This window comes from Phyllostomus discolor, chromosome 9 (assembly GCF_004126475.2).
Source record: "Phyllostomus discolor isolate MPI-MPIP mPhyDis1 chromosome 9, mPhyDis1.pri.v3, whole genome shotgun sequence".
Lineage (NCBI taxonomy): Eukaryota > Metazoa > Chordata > Mammalia > Chiroptera > Phyllostomidae > Phyllostomus > Phyllostomus discolor.
In genome coordinates this window covers 83,626,903-83,645,233 of record NC_040911.2, presented here as the reverse complement: position 1 = coordinate 83,645,233, position 18,331 = coordinate 83,626,903, and the positions used below count along the sequence as shown (strand labels likewise).

Below are 18,331 nucleotides of genomic sequence, written 5' to 3'. Positions count from 1 at the left end.
AATGGAGATGGATAAGTAGCGATCAATGTAAGCGACAGCTCTCAAGTTGTAAGTCTAATGACTCAGAGAAAGGGAGACAGAAAATTTCCTAGTTCTAGTCAGATGACCACGTTTGAACCAATCAGCCATGGCCACTAGGGACAGAAACTTTTTTTTAAAAAAAGCATAAGCAACCATAGTTGATTATCACTTAAACATATGTTGCTTATTAAAAAATAATTACTGGTCATCTGCTCTTGGCTGGGTCGCTGTGCTAGACCCAGGGGATTTAATGAGCAAAAAGACACTTCAGTTTCTGCCTCATGAAACTTACAGTCTAGTGGGGGAGACAGGCGACCAAACAATCATGCTGATTGATGGAAAGGTGTACGTGGATGGTAGGTGCTGAGAACAAACAGCGTGTGGTGCCCGAGGAAGTGACCGCCCAGCTGGGAGATGAAGGGTGGTGACGACGGCACTGTGGACAGAGCATGTTACTAGTGGAGAGAGCAGCTTGTGCCAGGGCCCTGTGGCAGGAAGGCACAACGCTGCTGAACAGAGGCAGCAGGAACTCCAGGAGCAGAGGGCACTGGTTGGAGATGCAGCTGGAGTGATGGGAGGAGCCAGACCAGGTCAGGCTTCAAAGCTGCCCTAAGCAAGTTCCACTTTTCCCACACATAGCTCGAGGTCGAGAGGTCGTGGAAGTGTTTTGAGCAGAGATAGGAGTCACGCGATAAGATCTGCATTTTTAAACAGATCCCTGCGGCTGCTGTGGAGAGAGGATGGAAGGTGTAGGAGGCAAGATGGGCCCAGGAAGACCAGTGAGAAGGCTGGTCCATTTGTCCAGGTAAGAGATGGTGGCAGGTATGGACTAGGCTGGAGGCTGAGAAGACAGAGAGGAAAAATCAACAGAACCTGGTGATAGATTGGGTGGGAGGGTGGGCGAGACAGGGCTGGGAGAGAGGCCTTCTGGGAGAAAGGCTAGATGGGCGCCTGTGCCGTTCACGGAGGTGGGAAACCCTGGAGGAGAACCAAATCGTGGCTTCAGACTCGGGCTGGCCCGTGGTGCCTCTGGGACATTCTTGTGGAGGTGGCCTGCAGGCAGATATGGATTTGCAGCTCAGAGAGGAGGGTGGAATTGAAAATGGGAATTTGTGAGTCATCTGTCTATGGCTGGAAATGGAAGCCATGGGCGTAATGAGGTTACGTCATGAGAATATACAGTGAGAAGAGGAGTCTAGGAGAGAGCCTTGAGGAGCACAGACTGGAACACAAGGAGGAGCAGGAAGTAGGCTCCTTTCTCCGGTACAGGCTGGGTGGGGCAGCCAGGCGGGTAAGAGGAGAACCAGAGTGTTGCATCATGGAGACCTTTGAGAGAATTGTGGAGAGCGAGCCGGACTGATATTCTGGTTGAGGTGCTCCAGGCTGCAGGCAAGAGCAACCTGGTTCAAGGGACTTACACAGCAAAGACACTCGTGTCCCTCACCACGAAGTCCAGAGGCAGTGCACTGAGTGGGTTTCTGGGTGGTTTTCCCGAGACTTCCCGGGCGTCTCCAGGGAAGTGCACTTTTCCCATCTCTCTGCTCTGCCATCCAGGTTGTGAGCTTCGTGCTGCCAGTCAAGGCTGGTTCCCTTTGTGGTCACGAGACGACATGCTTCTTTGTTTATGACTGGGGGGAAAGACCTCATTCGATCCCTTCCTCTTAAGAGAGAGGAAGAAGCAAAATTCCCCATAAGCTCCCAGCGAACTTCTCCTTAAGTCTAATTAGCTAAAATCGAGTCATATCCTCATTTCCCACCCCATAGGGAATGAGATCACTCTTGGACCAGTTAAGACCATCCCTTAAGCTGATGTCCCCAAATTGCATGGCTCCCAGTCAAGGAGGGAAGGATGGGATGGATGACGGACCTACGCCTGGGCCGGATATAGTCCATTCCCATCTCCCTGTCAGGTGCCTTCCGTATTGTGTGTTGGAGAGTTAAAACTACATTTCTCAGACTTCCTCGCAGCAAGGGGACTGACAGAAGCGGTTAGACGTGCTTCTGTGGGGTTTGGATGGCAGAAGTGGGCGGGGCCATTTCCTTACTGCTTTGTCTCTTACCACTGGCAATATGGTCGTGGAGGTGCCAAGTTTTCCTGTGACACTGTTCCAGGGTGAGGCACCAGGGTGGTAGGAGACGGGAGAAGTTATAGAGGCAGTGGCAGGGACTTCTGGATCCCTGGGTCACACCTGCTGGGCTGGTTCCTGAACTTGGGAGTGCAGCCTCCTGACCGTCCCCGTGGATTATGGAAGGGCCAGTGGCTCCCTTCGTGGGCCAGCTCTGTGGGGCACGCCGGGGCCCAGATGAGGGTCTTCAGCCCTTGCAACAATCTTTTTCAGCTGCCAGTTCCCTGTGTGAACTACTTTCCACTCGAAGAGATTTAATACCGGAAGGAGATGTTATAAAATGCTGACAGAGAGTGGGTTCCATTCCCTGGATTTGCAACAAATGGGGCTGATGCACCAGCCACTCAGGTGCGGTGTGCAGTAGCCGCAGAAGACTGCATGTGGATGGCCAGGGAAGGGGGCAGGTGCCTCGCCCCCTCACAGTCCCGGTGGAGACTTTGTGGGGGTTCCCACACTGCTGTCATTGCTGGAGACTCCCAGCACCCAGCTCGGGGGTGCAGCTGCCTGTGCAGAGTGTGTGAAGGGAAAGGTGGGCAGGCACCAGGGTCTAGAGGTGCACAGGTCGAGGGCCCCAAAGTTGAGTGCACTGCGTACAAAAGGAGGAAACCGGAAAGGCAGCCTGAGAGGAGACCGGCTGCCAACCTCCAGACCTTGCCCCTGGCTTGGCATCCACCCTCAAAGGGCACAGGCCCCACCGCTCCGTGCCTCTGTGTAGGGGGCTGGGATTTAGTGGCCTGGGGTTGGTGGCCCCCAGTTTTGAGTAAGGCAAAGGTGGATTTATATTTTGAGAGATCACCAAGACTGTTAGCACAGCAGGTGGACTGGTCGTGGCTTCCTGAACGCTTAACAACAGGTAGCCTGTGACCTCTAGCGGCAGGTCATGGTTTTTGGATAACTTTCAGCCAAAGTCAGCTTTTTTTTGCACGCATACCCTTGCTGCTAGTGTCACCAGGAGCTCTCAGGCCAGAGCAGGAAGGCGTGTGGTGAGGCAGGGTGCAGGGGCTGTAAGCTGGCTGTCCAGGGACAAACATGGCTCCCAGTCTGTTTGGGGGGTATGGTTAGAATTGCGATTCTTCAAGCCAAGACACATTCTTTCCCGTTAATCACGGGCTCCACCATTCCCCAGTGTATTTGGCGGTCTTCTGTATTCACTTATGTTATTAATTTGGCTCCTGAACTCTTTGAGTGTGGACCCCAGTATTTGAGGACTATTTAGGACTGAGGATGCCCTGGACGTCAGGGACCCCTGGGTGTGTGCGACCCCTGGTGGCAGCTACAGGCTGGTCAGGCTACGCGGAGGGAAATGGAGTAGGAAAAATCCCGCTTCCTCTCAGCACTTTCCCGACCCCACCCCCGTCCCCGCCCCAATCACAAGGTCTAGAGGCACTGATGAGTGGCCAAAGTCCCTTTAATATCCCTGAATTGCGTTACAAGTAATACTGCTGGAGGTGAGGGAGGAATGGGGGGTCTGGGTCAGGAGACAGGGAGGAGGAGGGAGGGGGAGCGCCAAGCGCTCATACAAAATATGGCCAAAAGGCTAGCATGCATGGAAAATTATTGCTGTCGGAAGTTCCTATTTACAGGGTCAACACCCTCCGTAATTGCTTCTGCGACGCCTTTTCCTCCCCCCATCCCTGCAGCCTTCTTTCCGGGGTGGGCCTGGAGCCGGGAAGCCCTAGAGAAGTGGCCCTACTCCAGGGTGGTCCCCTCCAGTCTCCACCCTCCTTTGTGGCGAGGGGCAGAGGGGGAGGGGCGGAGACTCCAGGACTCCTGTCCCGGGGGTGGGCGCCTAGCGATGGGGCAGAGGCGTGTGCTTAAAGCCGAGAGGGCCGGCCCCGTAAGCGCGGAGGCGTGTGCTTCTGTCCTCGCCCGGGCATGCCAAAGCGCGGCTGGGGAGGTAGTGGCGGCCATCGGGGGGCGACTGGCAGCCCCAGCCCCTCTGCCCGGGAGAGTTGCATAGACGTGGCCGGGAGGGAGCGCTCCTCCCGGGGAGCGAAGCGGGAGGGAGGCCCCAGCGGGGTCCGGGGCTCAGTCGGTCCCTGGAACCTGGGGTCCCTCGAGAAGAGGAATCAATAGGAAACGAAAGAGGAGGCTCCTCTGTCCGGTCTCCCTGGAGTGGGAGTGGAAGGCTCAGGAGCGTGGGGACCTGCCCCAGGCCTGGACCTCCCGACACCTCCGCCCACCCCCCAGCTGAGGGTCAGCAGGCCGGCCTCCCATGTTTGTGCCTCCTTCCCTAGCGAGTTCGGGCTCTGATGAGGGCGAGGCTGCACTCTCACTCCCCCAGACGGCGTGGGGTGTGGTGGGGTGGACAGCCCTCTATGGCCTTTGCTGTCCCTCTCCCTGTCTGGCTCCCTGACCTCCCCAGTCCAGCTGGGGAAGCCAGACCGTCCCTGGGTGAGGACAAGAGATTAAATAGAATAATAAATAGATAAATAAATAAATACGCAAATAAATAACTGGGGAGGCCCAGACGGACAGGGCAAGGACATTTGTGAGGTGCCCCAGACCTCCCTGCAACAAATAAGGAGGGGTTCCTGCAGTCCTGGGGAGGGAAAGTGCTCACAGAACCGGATTGGGCAGCTGGAGTCTGGAAGCCCAGGGAGAGGCTTGTCCGGGGCGAAGGAGGGGCTTCTTTGCGGAATGGGGCCCGAACTGCCCCTGAAGTCTGCCCCAGGTCAGGAGAACTCTGAGGGGCGAGAGGTGCTGGAGGGAAGAGGGGGTCTGGAGGGAGCAGGAGGTGGTTGGGAAGGACCCCCGGAATGGAAGCGGGTGGGCGGGCGATGGCTGTGTGTGAACGTCTGGCCTAAGGCCCGGGTGCGGCGGGGATGAGGGCTGACACAGACGAAGAGACTCCCCGAAGAGGCCCGAGGGATGGCCGCGCGCTGGAACGTGGCGTAGGGGCTGCAGGCCCTGCATCCGAGTGTGGGTGGGAAAACGAAGGCAGGCGGCAGGCGTGACAGTCGAGGGTAGGTTTGAGCCTTAGACTGGGGCCGCCCGTGGAGGAGTGGTCACGGCGCCTCAGCTGAGAAGTGAGAGGGAAGGTCTGAACGCTGGAAGGGGAAAGGCGCGGGGTCTGGGTGGGAGAGAATTCCGGCTCTGAGCCCCGGGTGGGGCGCGGACCTGGTGCCTGAGTTGGGAGCCTTGAGGGGGCGGACAGGGGGTCAAGGTCCGAGTGTTGGGAGCCGGAAAGGACTCACACGGGTCGGGATGCGCTGGGGAAGACAGTGCCAGGAGAGTTGTGGGTTTGGGACTGGAGAGAAAAGTTCCGGGCTGGGAGAGGGGGCGCCACGAGGGTCGTGGACAGGGAAACGCAGCTGGGGGTTGGAGAGGGCACAGGTAGGGGGCCCGGGGCGCGTGGAGAGCGAGTTCCGGGCGCGGCGGTGACGCGGGAGGCTCAGCTAGCGGGGCCGGCTGGGGGCGGCGGGGGCGGCTCGGCTCCCTTGACGCAGGCGGCCTCGCAGTGCTTGTGGAGGTAGGACTTGAGCGCGAAGCTCTTGTCGCACTGGCGACAGCGGTAATGCTTGAAGGCCGAGTGCGTCTGCATGTGAGCGCGCAGGTTGGAGCGGTCGGCGAAGGCCTTGCCGCAGTGCGCGCAGCCGAAGGGCTTCTCGCCCGTGTGCGAGCGCATGTGGCCCTGCAGCAGCCAGGGCCGCGAGAAGGCCTTGCCGCACACGCCGCACTTGTGGCGCAGGTTGTGTGTGAGCACGTGCATGGCCAGAGCGGGCATGGACACGTACGCCTTGCCGCAGGTCGGGCACTTGCGCGCCTGCTGGCTGTCCAGGCTGCGGTGCGTCTGCTTGTGGCGGCTCAGGTTCGAGGACGTGGCATAGGTCTTGCCGCACTCGGCGCACGCGTGCCGGTGCCCACCGCCCGCAGGCGCCCCCGCGCGCCCCGCGCGCCCCCCGGCGCTCGCGGCGTCTCCAGCACCCCCCGCGTCCCCGCCGCCCCCGCCCCGCCGCCGCCGCGAGCGCCCGTCCGAGATGAAGAAGGCGTCCATGGAGTAGCTGTCGGTCACGGCCGCCTCCCCGCGAAAGTAGCGCGCCGACAGGCTGGACTGCGGGCTTTCGGGGTCGCTGTACTCTTCTGGCGCCGCTGGCGGGTATGGAGGCTCGGCGGGCGCCAGCTCCAGGCCTGGCTTCTGGTCCACATCGTAGCTGCTGGGAGGAAGGCAGTGCGGGGCGTAACCTGGAGGGGCGAGAAGGGAGCGGGAGGAAGGTGAGGCACAGAAGGGGGCTCCCCCTCGGGGCAGATCGCTCCCCAAGCCCTCCAGCTCCTGGGAGATGATGGCTGCTGGTAAGGCCACGGCCGCTGTCAGGCATCTTTGGTGCCTGCTCTTGGTGTCAGGCTGCGTGGGTTCAAATCCTTTTTGCGTGGACTGCAGTCGAAGTAATCCCCACCCCACCCTCCTGGGGCAGTGTGCCCGCCCTGCTCTACTGGGTTGGTTTTCCCTAGCTTGTCAAGTGCGTACAATCCGACGGTGAAGGTCTTATTTGTATCACACCCCCTTTACAGACGGAGAAACTGAGTCCCACAGAGTCCGAGCTCACTGTCAGTCAAGGACAGAGCCAGGACTCAAACCTCAGCCGCCTGCCGCCCAAGCCTCATGCTCTCCCCATGCTGACAGCATTCTGCCGTTCTCGTTCTGTAACTTCTTTGAATCCGTTTCCCCGTCTACAAAACAGAGCTTGTAATGGGACACTCCTTCCCAGGGTTTTGGAAATACTCGGTGCGGTGATGACTAGAACCGTGTATTAAGCTTTTATTGTGCTCCAGGTTCTCCCTCATCACTTTCCCCATGTTGGCTCGTTTAATGGCTACAGACCCTACCAAGCAGGTTTCATTGCAATCCCCGTTTCCCATGTAAGGAAATTGAGAGAAAGGGAGCACACAGTAATTGCTATATAAATATTAGCTATCATAATTGTGCATTTTACTTGCTTGAAATAGTGATTTCGCTGAAGATTATTTAATTGTCTGCCTCCCTCAACAGACCCAGCTTCCCGGGGCGGATCTGTGTGCCCAGCCTGTGCCTGGCTCAGACGAGGTCTGTGATGGGAAGATGTCGCCTGAGTGGATCACAGACCTGGTAGACAGCACCCCTCCCCGGGGGGTGCTGGGGGATTTCCGGTCAAGTGAGTGGCATGTAATAGGAGCTCCAGGAAGGGGACTTCCTTGCATTACACTTGCTCTGGCACCTGCTTTGTTCCCTGCTCCACTGGATGCCTTCTGACGTCTGCCTGCCTGTGAGAACTCACCTCCGCCTCCTCTTCTCTCCTTTCTAGAGCTGGGCCAGAGATCCTGTCTGTGTTGGGTTTGAGTGGCTGGTGAGTGTGCAGGCTGGGGCTCTCCCAGGGGGTTCCACAGCAGTTTCCCAAGGGCATGGGCCACCCCAGTTTATCTCTGCCTCTCAGGGCCTAGCATGGTCTTAGTACTGTCCCTGAGGACCCCGGGGCCGGGGCTCCCAGGAGAGTGTCTGGCATATGAACACAAGCTTACCAACCTAATACTGGATCAACCACATGTTTCCATTGCCCTCCGACTCCAGGGAGCGGTAGGGTTTAGGCCCCCTTTGCCTCTCATCTGGCATTTAGTGTGATCACAGGGTGAACCTGTGCAGACTATCTGCCAGCCCTGAAGACAGGATGTACCCTTAGTTTTACCTCTGTCCTTTCCGCTGCTTGCACAGGACCCTCTGCACCCGGATGTGACTGGGGATGGTTGGGGTGGAGGCCTCAGTAGGGAGGGGCTCTGTGGTCAGATGCCAACAGGGCCATGGTGGTACCAGTTTTTTAATTGGGGGAGGCTTGCGCAGCCTCTCAGCAACCCCCCTGTCCTGCCTGCCTTCAGTCTGGAGAGTCTCCCACCTCCCACTCCAGGAGTCAGACCTAGTACTCAAGCCCCCAATGTTCAGGGAATATTGTGTCAGACTGAGTTAAATACCCATACCCCCTCCTTCTCCTTCAGCATTTCTTCCCATTGTAATTACAGATGGTAATACTCATAGCTTATATGTATTAAGCACTTACTATGTGCCAGGCTCTGGGCTGAGTGCTTCACTTCCATCACCTGCCTCACTGAACCATCACAAAAATCCTCATATTACAGAGAAGGAAACTGAGGTGTGAGTGGTGGCGGTACTTGCTCAGGGGATGGAGCAAGGAGTGGAACTCACTGCATTCCCTACACTGGGAGGGCCCCGAGGAAGGGGCGGAGGCTGGGTTGTTCACTACCTATAATCAGGGGCCAAGCTAGTGGGCATTCAGCATTTGTGAAATGGGCGACAGAGATTTGCCAGGCCAGCCCAGCCCAGCTGGGTCTGCTACAGGCTATCCCGCCTGCCTGGTTTGGAAATGACTCGATTCCCTACACAGATTCTAGCTGGGTGTCCTTGAGTGAGTCATGCGTCTTTCTGTGCCTCAGGTCCTTTCACTGGTTATGGGAATAGAGTGCAGTCTTTGGAGGGGGGTGGCTGAGTACGCGACCCGTGCCTTGCACGTTCTGTCATGAAGGAAGGATGGCGTACGGGTTGAGCGCACACTTCAGAGCCAGGCCGCCTGGGTTGAGCTCCAGCTTTACTACTCCCAGCTGTGTGATCTTGGACCAACTCCTTGATCTCTCTTTGCTTCTTTTTTCCTAGCTGTAAAGTGAGGGCTAATAAAGGTGTCCAACTCACACAGTTGTGGTAAGGAGCCCATGAATGAACAGTAAGTGAAAGGTAAATAATAACGATACTGCTACCACACTTGTGTGTCATATGCTATCTTAGGGGTCTCACACACAGGGGTGCATTTTACCCACGTGACTCTAAGGTTGCCACCATGTTCCAGATGATGAGAAAGCTGAAGCACAAGATAGTTCAGGAACATGCTCAGGGCCTCACAGCTACTAACTTTGAGTCAGGATTCCAACCCAGTGCCTGGCATGTTGTAAACCCACAATACGAGTTGGCCATTATTGTTAAGTAATAATAACAACCCCCCCAGAGGGGTTTCTGTGCTGCAGTTTTCTTGGTGTCTACCTGGACACATCTCGCTGCTCCTCTCTGTTTCCTCACCCAGGACATGTCATTTCTACTTCATGTTCTGGTGAGAAAACTTCTGGCAGGTAATCCAGTTCAATGAACCAGGCAGTCCTCGCCCAAACTGGGCTCTCTACCCTCAGCGCCCTCTGGCGGTGGCCTGCAGCACTGCAGCATCTTGCTCCTGTCTCTGGGAGTTTATGTAGAAATAGGGGTACCTTCAAGAAAGGTTGCTCATCTACCTAAGAACAGATGTGCAACTACCTTTGGGACAGGAATTTGTGGGGCCACACCTGATGCCCAGCAGCTGTGGAGTTGGCATGGGCTGTGGGATGGAGTGGGGCTGTTAGAAGGAGGTGGTCTAACTTGCTTTGTGAGCTTGGCCGGGTTGCTTCACCTCTCTGGACTTGGTTTCTAAGGAAGAAGGTTGTCTGAGATGCTTTGAAGACCCCTTCTGCCTGGTGCTGAATAGACTCTTCAGTGATGCCCATGGTCTTGTCCCTAACCCCCCCCACACCATCAGCTCCACCTCATTCTGCCCAGATTCACTGACTGCTCCTTAGCTCTGTGACCTCTGGCAAGTTCTTTAACCTTTTTATGTCACCTCTGTATAAGGAAGCTAGTAATAGGAGTGAATGGATTAATGCACATAAAGTCCTTAGTACAATGCCTCGCACACCATAGCTTCTCAAGCTGTTATTATCATTATTATTATCCCTTAATTTCCTGGTGACTTCCTTCCAATCCACCAGAGAGCAGGAGATGCATGAGTGTCTTGCGCACCTGTTATCACACGCCTAGGGTTGCTGGGTGGCCTTGCACAAAGCACCTTGCCTTTCGGGGCCTCAACTCTGGAGAATTCTTTAGGACACTGTGAGCCATGCTTTAACTCTGTACATGGAACCCAGGTGGGTTTGGGTGCCTCCTTCTGCCCCACAGGTGAGTATAGAAGGCTGAGCTGCTGTCTCTCAGCTGACAGGATGGGACAGGGCTCTCTTGTTTGGGTCCCCATAGAGGCAGGGAAGCCCAGAGACCCAGAGAGAAGGGACCTGGCTTCCATCCTGGCCCTTGTACTCATGCCCTGGACCTGTGACCTCAGGCAGGTCACGAAGCCTCTCTGGGCTCAACCACGCATTTTAGGGTAGGACTGGAGCCATCCCTGCCAGGTGGGGTGATGGGGAAGGCTCAGGCACACTGGTGATGTGGAGATGTCGTGTACATGTCATATGAGAATGACCTCTGGTTTTCCCTCAGCATCTTGACAGTTCAGATCGGAGGTCCAGAGTCTATTTTTAGGAAGTCCTGCACCCAGAGGAGTGGTGGGAAGGGGACTTTATGAGATTTAAGGTGCTGGACCCTCTCAGATGCTGTCTCATCCCGCTCTCTGACATGCGCGGGTGAGCGTGGGGGAATCTTCCAGCACTATGGCCAGGACCGCTGGTCCTCCAGCTCCCTCTACGCCCTTCCCAGCACCGCACTAACAAGCCCAGAGGCCCAGAGAGGGGAGAGGATTTGCCCGAGGTTACCAGAGGAGGTGTTGGGGTTGAAACCCTCCAAAGCCTGTGTTTGTTTGTTTGTTTTTTTTTCAAGACACCTGAGCAGGCATGGAAACCAGCTGGGGGAGGAAGGATTTTTCTAATCAGTGAGGTGGTGGATTTCTTCAAATAATATCCACCAGCTGGCCTGCGTCTGAGGGAATGATGGGGTGTTCAGGGTGGGGAGAAGCTATTGTTCCAGAGAATGCTGCAGCCCCTTGTGAGTTTTTGTAAATAATAATTAATAGAAGTGATGATTGACACTTAGGAGCACTTACTGTATAAAAGGTCAGTGCTTTAATTAGCTCGTGTCTTAGGGATCACGACGGGCACTTTTTCCAGGGTCCTGGCTCTGCAGAAACTTCGGCCCAGAAAGGAGCCCTGGCCCGCCTCCGTCACAAAGCAGACTGGCGCCAGAGCTCCTGCCTCCCAGTCCAGAGCTCCTTCTCTCAGTCTCTCCCAGATTCCCAGGGTCCCAAACTTCCTCCAGGGAGTTTCCAGCCCCAGTCCCACTTGCCTGTCTCGAGACGGGCAGAAACAGAGAGGGCCGGGTGGTGGGCCAGCTTCCCAGGTGGCCCAGTTTCCTGAGGAGGGCCGAGCCCCGCCTGGTGGTGGGGGCTGAGGGGCTGCTGCGTGGGTATATTTAGAGCTGCTTCTTGCTGTGCCAGGGCCTCGGGCCTCGAGAATCAGCTCCAGCCAGCTGAGCAGAAAGCCAGGTCTGTCAGCAGCAAAGCGGGATAAAAATAGTTTCTCCTGTCTGCTCACTGAGCTGGGCAAAGGGGCTGGTACCTCCCCCTCCCCTTATTATAGCATCTTTGTGAGCGGTTCCCCGGGCACTGGACCAGAAATGACACCCACCTCCCCCAAGGGCCTGGCAGCGGCTATACCTGCCCACTGGGGAGGGGTCCCTGAGTCCAGATGAGCAGAGGCAGAGTGAGGTTTGGTCCAACCCGACCAGGGCTGTAGGGCTGCAGGTGCTCATGACCCTTGACCCAGACCCAGGGAGTGTCTAGAGGATTCCAGGGCCCACCCCACCTCCTGAAATCCCCCATATTCTGGTTTTTCCTGGCCATGACCCAGTTCCTGTGGCCCACAGGGAGGTCCACGGCTCTGCAGGAATCAATAGGAAAGATTTTCCAAGGGGTCTGGAGGCCTAGGGTCTTGCATTGCCCAGCACCGGTGGTGGGGCAGCCTCCCGCTCCCTCAGGGGGTCTTTCATAGGCCATTGCTGGGCCTCCTGCTGGAGACCAGGTGTCATGTACAGTGTGCGCCCTCTCTCAGGCCCTCGCTTCCTGCCCTTCCCTCCCTCTGCCTCAGGCAGGTGCGGCCAGAGAGCCCATTTCAACCTCCCTTCCTGCCCAGAGGCTGGCAGTGGTCACTCCAGGGGAGACCACAGTTGGGACGGAGGCCAGGAGTTCAGGGCCTCATCTCTCAGTGTCTCACCAGGCCCACCAGAGGCCTGCAGGCTGTCAGCACCCCTACAGTGTGGATGAGGCACCCACCGGGGAGGTGTGACAGGGCCCACCACTGATGCCCTTGTGACCTCGGGCAAGTCGGGGCCCTCCCTGGCCCCCGGCTTGCCCCCGTAGGTCAGAGCTAACACCCCCATGTGTGCCTTGCCTCCGGCCTGGCCTGTGAGTGTGCACGTGTGTGTGGTGTGGGGAGCCTTCAGGACACACCAGCCACTGGGCCCACGTAGGGGCTCGGTGTCCTCTCCGGCCCTCCCTCGGGAACCACAGGCCTAGACCGTCCAAGGAGTGGAGGCTCCACTTGGACCCTGGTGTACCCCTCAGACCCCAGGCTCTAGGGGGACCATAGGACCCAAATCTCATATTCCACATGGGCTTTGTTGTTCCATACTCCCGCTGACTAACTCTGAGGAAAATCAGATCTCTGGATCCCTAGAAAGTCAGAGCTGAAAGAGATCAAGTTCAACTGCTTGATTTAATGAGAGGGAAACTGAGGCTGGGGTAGGGAATATTAGTCCAAAGCTACGGAGAAAGTCTAGGCAGACTTGAGAATGGACCTGGATGTGACCTTGACTAAAAATTGGACCTGAACCCTGAACATCGACCTGGACCTGGTCCCGGATGTTGAAACTTGAACTTGGACATGGATTTGTTCTGAATCTTGGACTGGACCTGTAATTTCAGGCGTTGACCCTGGACCTAGATCTCAGACCTAGTCCTAGAGTTGGGGTGGGGTCTGGACGTTGGGTATGAACATGGGACCTGGACCTCAGCTCTGGACCTCGATATTGGACTGGATGTTGAACTGGACATTGGACTTGTATCTCTGACATGTCTCTAGTCTGGACCGTGGACCCAGATCAAGACCAAGATGCCAGGGGAAGTCATGGTTAAAGAAGACTCAAGTGGGCCTGTTGTGTGTCATTGGGCACCTCCCCGACCTTCTCTGGGCCCCCTCAGCCACGGAATTGGGGCAGCCCTTTTGCACCCCTGCTCCCCACATGGGCTTTCTGAGGCATGGGGCAGATGGGATGAAGCCTTTCAGTCAAGCTCCTGGGCCTGGCCCAGAGCGACTCGCTGGCGCCGTCAGAGGGAGTGAGAGGAAGTGGGCACTGGTGTGATGTGTCAGCCAGATAAGCCCTCGGGCAGAAGTAGGAGTGCGTCCTCGGCCTGCTAGCAGGGAGACTTAATGTAGCGGTGGAGGGCAGACAACTGCGTTATTGGATTGGCATTGATCCCTCATCTGCCTGGGTCGAATGCACTCTGAAGGAGCAGGAGGGCAGTACCGGCAAGGGGTGCAGAGGCAGGGGGACCTGGGGCCCAGCTGGGGTTTTCAGACAAGGTATGGAGAAGGTAGATACTCAGCTGGGGTCCGGAGAGACCACTGCTGTGCAGAGGGCGTGCAGCAGTCTTCTCTGGGATGGTGAGAGTCCACGGTGTTCCCCCCAGAAGGGAGCCGGGGCCTGTGAAGGGGGGCACTTGGGGGAATTGGACGGCTAGTTTCTGCAAGGGTTAGGAGGATGTGAGCTGGCATCTCACCCACAGACTGAATCTGTGCTCAGAATCACCCAGGAGAGAGGAGGGGAAGGGAGGCTCCAAGGAGGCAGAAATCAGTGGCGGAGGGAGGGGGGCAGGGGGAGGAGCAAAGAGGCACCGTATTGGAGAGGGTGGTGAAATTAGATCTGGTCTTCCTTCTTTGGGGACCTCTGCAGAGCTTTCCCCATTTGTGGGGCTGCCCCTCCCCTGTTTACGGGCTCTGTGGTTTGGGGGGAGCCCGGAGGCCAGACAACACACCTGCTGCACCCTCTGCCCAGCCCGTGGAAGCTGAAGAGGAGCGGTGTAGGGAAGCGAAGAAGAGCCTTGCTCTGTGTGTGTGTGTGTGTGTGTGTGTGTGTGTGTGTGTGTGTGTAGGAGTCCTTCAGGAATTCTCCAGCACTCCCAGGCATTCCCTGAGCTGGGGGTACACCTCTTTTATGTGGGGTCTTGCATCTTCATCAGTTAGGAGGAGCCTTTGATTCCCTTGACCTGCACCTGCACAGGCCCCCTCCTCACCCCGCACACTCCCCTCCCACCATCCTTCTGACCCTGCAGCCCTTGCTGCAGGAGCGGCTGGTAAGAGGATCTTTCTAATAACTGGAACTATCTCCAGCCCCAGGCCCTCCCTCTCTCCCTCCCTTCTCCTCCCTCCCTCCTTTCCTCCCTCACTCTCCTCACCTCCCCCCTCCTCTCTTTCTCCTTGTTTACCCAGCACACTTACACACGCTGGGAGAGAAAAAAAAACGTCAGCTCAGCAATTTTTCACACTTCCCTCAAACGCTCAGCAAGGTTATTTCCGGCAGAGCAGAGACAACGGACCACTAGGAGCTGGCAGGCTCTCCGAGGACCCCAGCACCCCTACCCACCCTGGAATGAGGGAGCCCCAAGCTGCCCAGTCCAGCCACACCCCAGGGATGAGAGAGGCCCCTGAAAACAGGATAAGACAGACCCTGTGCTTCCTGGTCATACCCAGCTTGAAGGGTCACCCCTTGGTCTCTGGCACCGACTGTCTACTGCAGACACGGCCAAGGCAGCCGGGCCAGGGCGCCCGGCTTCACCGCGGGGCAGCCTGCAAAGTCTGAGGCCAAGAAAAATGCTGGATCTCAGAAACTCTGCCACCCTCAGCCAGGCATCGGCTGGTAAATTGAGCCCCACAAAAACCCTGACAATGGCCCCCTGCGTCCTTTTACTCCCTCGTGCAGGCATCTCCAGGGCCTCCCACATCACACTTGACCTTCAGAGGAACGGAGATTGTCAGAGTGGGAAGGATACTTAGTTCATGCTATGCAAACTCTTTTACTGCTGGGGAGAAAGAGGACCAGAGAATGGAAGGCACTTGCCCAAGGTCACACAGCAAGCCGGAGATCTAGAGTGCAGGCCTCTCAGAGTTCCGGGCCAGGTGTCAGACTATTGGGACAGTTTTGGGGTTCCCATGTGGCCAGGGAGCTGGTCTGGAGCCCTTTGGGGAAAGGGCCAGATATAAGGGTGGTTCTAGGGTGTGTAGTCTGGTAGAGCCTCTGCAGGAACACCTCTGCTGATGGCTTCGCCCTGATCCCGCCCCCACCATTCTCTCAGGGGCTCCTTCTGAAGCTTTTCTGGACTGAATTCAAGGCAAGGCACTCCTGCCTTCCTCCTGAGGAGCAGCCCGCAGTTTCGGCTGTGCGTGGGGAAAGTCCCTGGGCTTCTCTGGGTTTCCTCAGCTGGCCTGGGACAGAACCACGGGTGCCCCGAGGGGGGTGCGAGCCCCACGCTTCTGCCCATCCCCCGAGGGATCCCCATCGCAGCATTGCACACATTTCAGTTTCTGCCCAGCCCCCGGCACGCACTCCCCAGCCCTGGCATGGCCCCAGGTCCACCCTCTGTCCTGCCAGCACTTGGCCAAGCCCAGCCATGTCCCTGAGCTGCTGTCCTGGACCCCAAGAGGCCCTGGGATCAAGGAAAGAGGACAGTAGAGTAAGGAGCATGTGGGCAACAAGAAAGGGGGTTGGTTCTTTCAGCTCTCTGGGTGAGCCAGGGGCTGAGGGGCCACAGCTGTATTCCTGATCACTCCCTAATTTCTTTGACCTTGATGAGGTCACAGAGCCCTTTGCCCAGCGCCCTCTTGCTACCTGGCTTGGCAGAGTGATGGAATGTGGGTGAAGTGCTTGGAAATCCCCAAAGCAGGAGCTCCCACTCTCCTGGGCTCCTGCCTTTGCCAGGCCAGCTTCCCCCTCATCTTCATCCCTTTCTCCTCTCCTCTCTCCTCTCTCCTCTTTTCTCTTTTCTTCCTTCTCTCTCTCTCTCTCTCTCTCTCTCTCTCTCTCACACACACACACACACACCCCAAAGCTGATGCCACATGTGATGTCAGATTTCTTATTGCCAAAGGGATGCCTCCTCTCCAGACACCTGCCCTGGTGGGGGCCAACCGAGAACGGTTTTGTGAGCCCTTTGATGGGTCCACAGAAGCAGTCGGCTGTTCTTTCCCACGCCCTCCACAGATCACCCTGCTCTGGGCCTGAATGACCTCCCTTGTCCCCCAAACCCTTGTCCCTGCAGGAACTTGCTCTGAGAAGAGATGGAGTGTGTCGGGGGTGGGGGACTTGGAAGGAGCAGCAGGGCTGGTTCTGGAGGCAGGTGAGAAGCTGGAGTGGGGAGGGATTGCAGCCCAGGGATCCAGGAGTCACTTTTGGGGAGCCCCTCCTGGAAATCTCCTCCTCCTCACGGTCCCCAGGACAGGCCCAGCCTTTGGCAGGCATGTGGCTGAGGGTAACAAAAGAGTTGCTGAGAGAGGGGCCCTGAGAACACTTGTCTGGCATCGCCAGGGGGAGCAGGTTGGAAGGGAAGGAGGGCGTCCCAGCTACCCCCTGGGAGCCAACCCCATCTCCCCGGAGATTGGTAGTCTAGGTCCGCTCACCTTCCCCACCAGGGGAGCACACTTAGGCAGCCAGTTCCTTCACTCAGCCAGGGGGAGGGGACCCTCGGACCGCCTTGAGCATTAGCCTGCCCAGCATTAGCCCTTCACGGGCGCCCCTCTATCTCCTTTCTCTCACCACACCTCACTCTAGCCCCGTTCTGGGGCCACAACTTTCAGAGTCCGATCTGGCTCATGGCTTCGGAATGTGCCGACCCTGCGACTTTCCCTTTGTAGGGTCCTAGCCCCTGCCCCGCCCGCCGGGCCCTCCGGAAGCCGGGGAGGCGCACGCCTCCAGGGAAGTCTCCTCTCGGGGCTCTCCGCCGGCGCACCCCTCCTCATAGCCCGAGTTGGTGAGGACCCGAACCCCCTCCCCTCTACCGCCGCGCCGGTCCCACTCACCGTTGTCCCCGGGCGGCCCTCGGGCGCCAGGCAGCACGTAGGCGGTCTCCAAAGGGTGATAAGTGGGGGCTGGCACCCCGCTGCACTGGAAGCCATCCCCTTTGATCTTCTTTACCAGGAAGGAGCGCGGCATGTTGCGACTGGCGGGGGGCTCGGCGGCGGCACTTGCGTGGGGCCCCGGTGGGGGGGAGGCGGCCAGCCGGGCGCGATTGGCTGTCTGCGCGGGGTTTCAGCACTGGACAGCTCCCAGCAGGCGGGCGGGCGGGCGGACAGCAGCGCCGAGCCGGCCCCAGTGGCAGCCGCCCGGCTCGGCTCGGGCTTGGCGGCGGCGGCGCGCAGACAGGCGATCGCTGGAGCTGTGCTCAGCACTCCGGCTGCCGGCTTTATATGGGACGCAAGCTGGAGGAGATCAGGTGGTCCCCTAGCAATGGAACTGTTCAGCGCTCTAATCCATCAAATGTCCCCCAGGACAATCGCTCCGCACACGTTCCCCTGAACCGGCGGCGGTGGGGGCAGGCCAGGCGCAGGGAGCAGCGGGCAGGCAGGAGGGGAGAAAGTGAGGGCGAGAAAGGCGCGGAGACAGACACAGAGAAAGAGGAGTATGTATGGGGTGGGGGGAAGAGAGAGAGAGGAGAGAGAGGAGATCCGCGGAGAAAGACAGAAAGAGACATGCAGAGAAAGAGAGAGACACACTGAAGAGATAGAAATAGAAACGGAGAGACCAAGATAAGGACAAAAAGGCACGAGAGAAACAGAAGAAGGACAGAGATGGAGAGAAGTAGCAGCATACACTCACACACCCACGGGAGCCAGGGAGAGATCCAGACACACAAAAAGGAAGCCCTCCAGCGACGCAAAGAAAGGAAAAGTGCGCGCGAGAGGGAGAAGCCCAGGGGAGGGGAGGGAGAGCCGTCCAAGCAGGTGGGGTTCAGGTACATGGGGACACAGAGAAGGGGTGCGGAGAAAAAAAGTGTGAGTCGCCAGTGGTGACCTTCCTGCCTCCCGTCCTCTCCCTCGCCCTCAATCCTGAAGTGGCCAGTGTGGACACTTGGCTTTAAGTAGAGGAAGTAGCCCCCCCACTTCAGCTCAGCTTCCCACTGGGAAGCCTCCTATTGGGTTTGGGGTTCAACTTTCTTCTCCCAGACTGGGGCGGGGGAGCAACTCCTCCATGCCGACGCCTGCCCCGCTCAGCTGGTCCTGTTCCGGTGCCTAGCTCAGGCGGGCGCTGCCAGAGGAAGTGAAAATCGTCCAGTAATTAATTTCCCTGCTGCTGGGGGGTGGTGGTTTTGACACATCCGAGGCTGTGTCTTTCCCTGAAGCGGGGAGCAGAC

General features: G+C 57.7%; 1 protein-coding gene across 1 annotated transcript; it reads right to left on the bottom strand.

The window, feature by feature from the left end:
* Positions 1-3,537: 3,537 nt before the first annotated feature.
* On the bottom strand, positions 3,538-17,602 carry SCRT2 (scratch family transcriptional repressor 2). Its single transcript, XM_028523671.2, has 2 exons — positions 17,001-17,602; positions 3,538-6,332 (listed from the first exon to the last, which is right to left on the bottom strand). Exons 1-2 carry the CDS (start codon positions 17,131-17,133, stop codon positions 5,542-5,544), a joined length of 924 nt encoding a protein of 307 aa, XP_028379472.1. The 5' UTR covers positions 17,134-17,602; the 3' UTR covers positions 3,538-5,541.
* Positions 17,603-18,331: the final 729 nt, after the last annotated feature.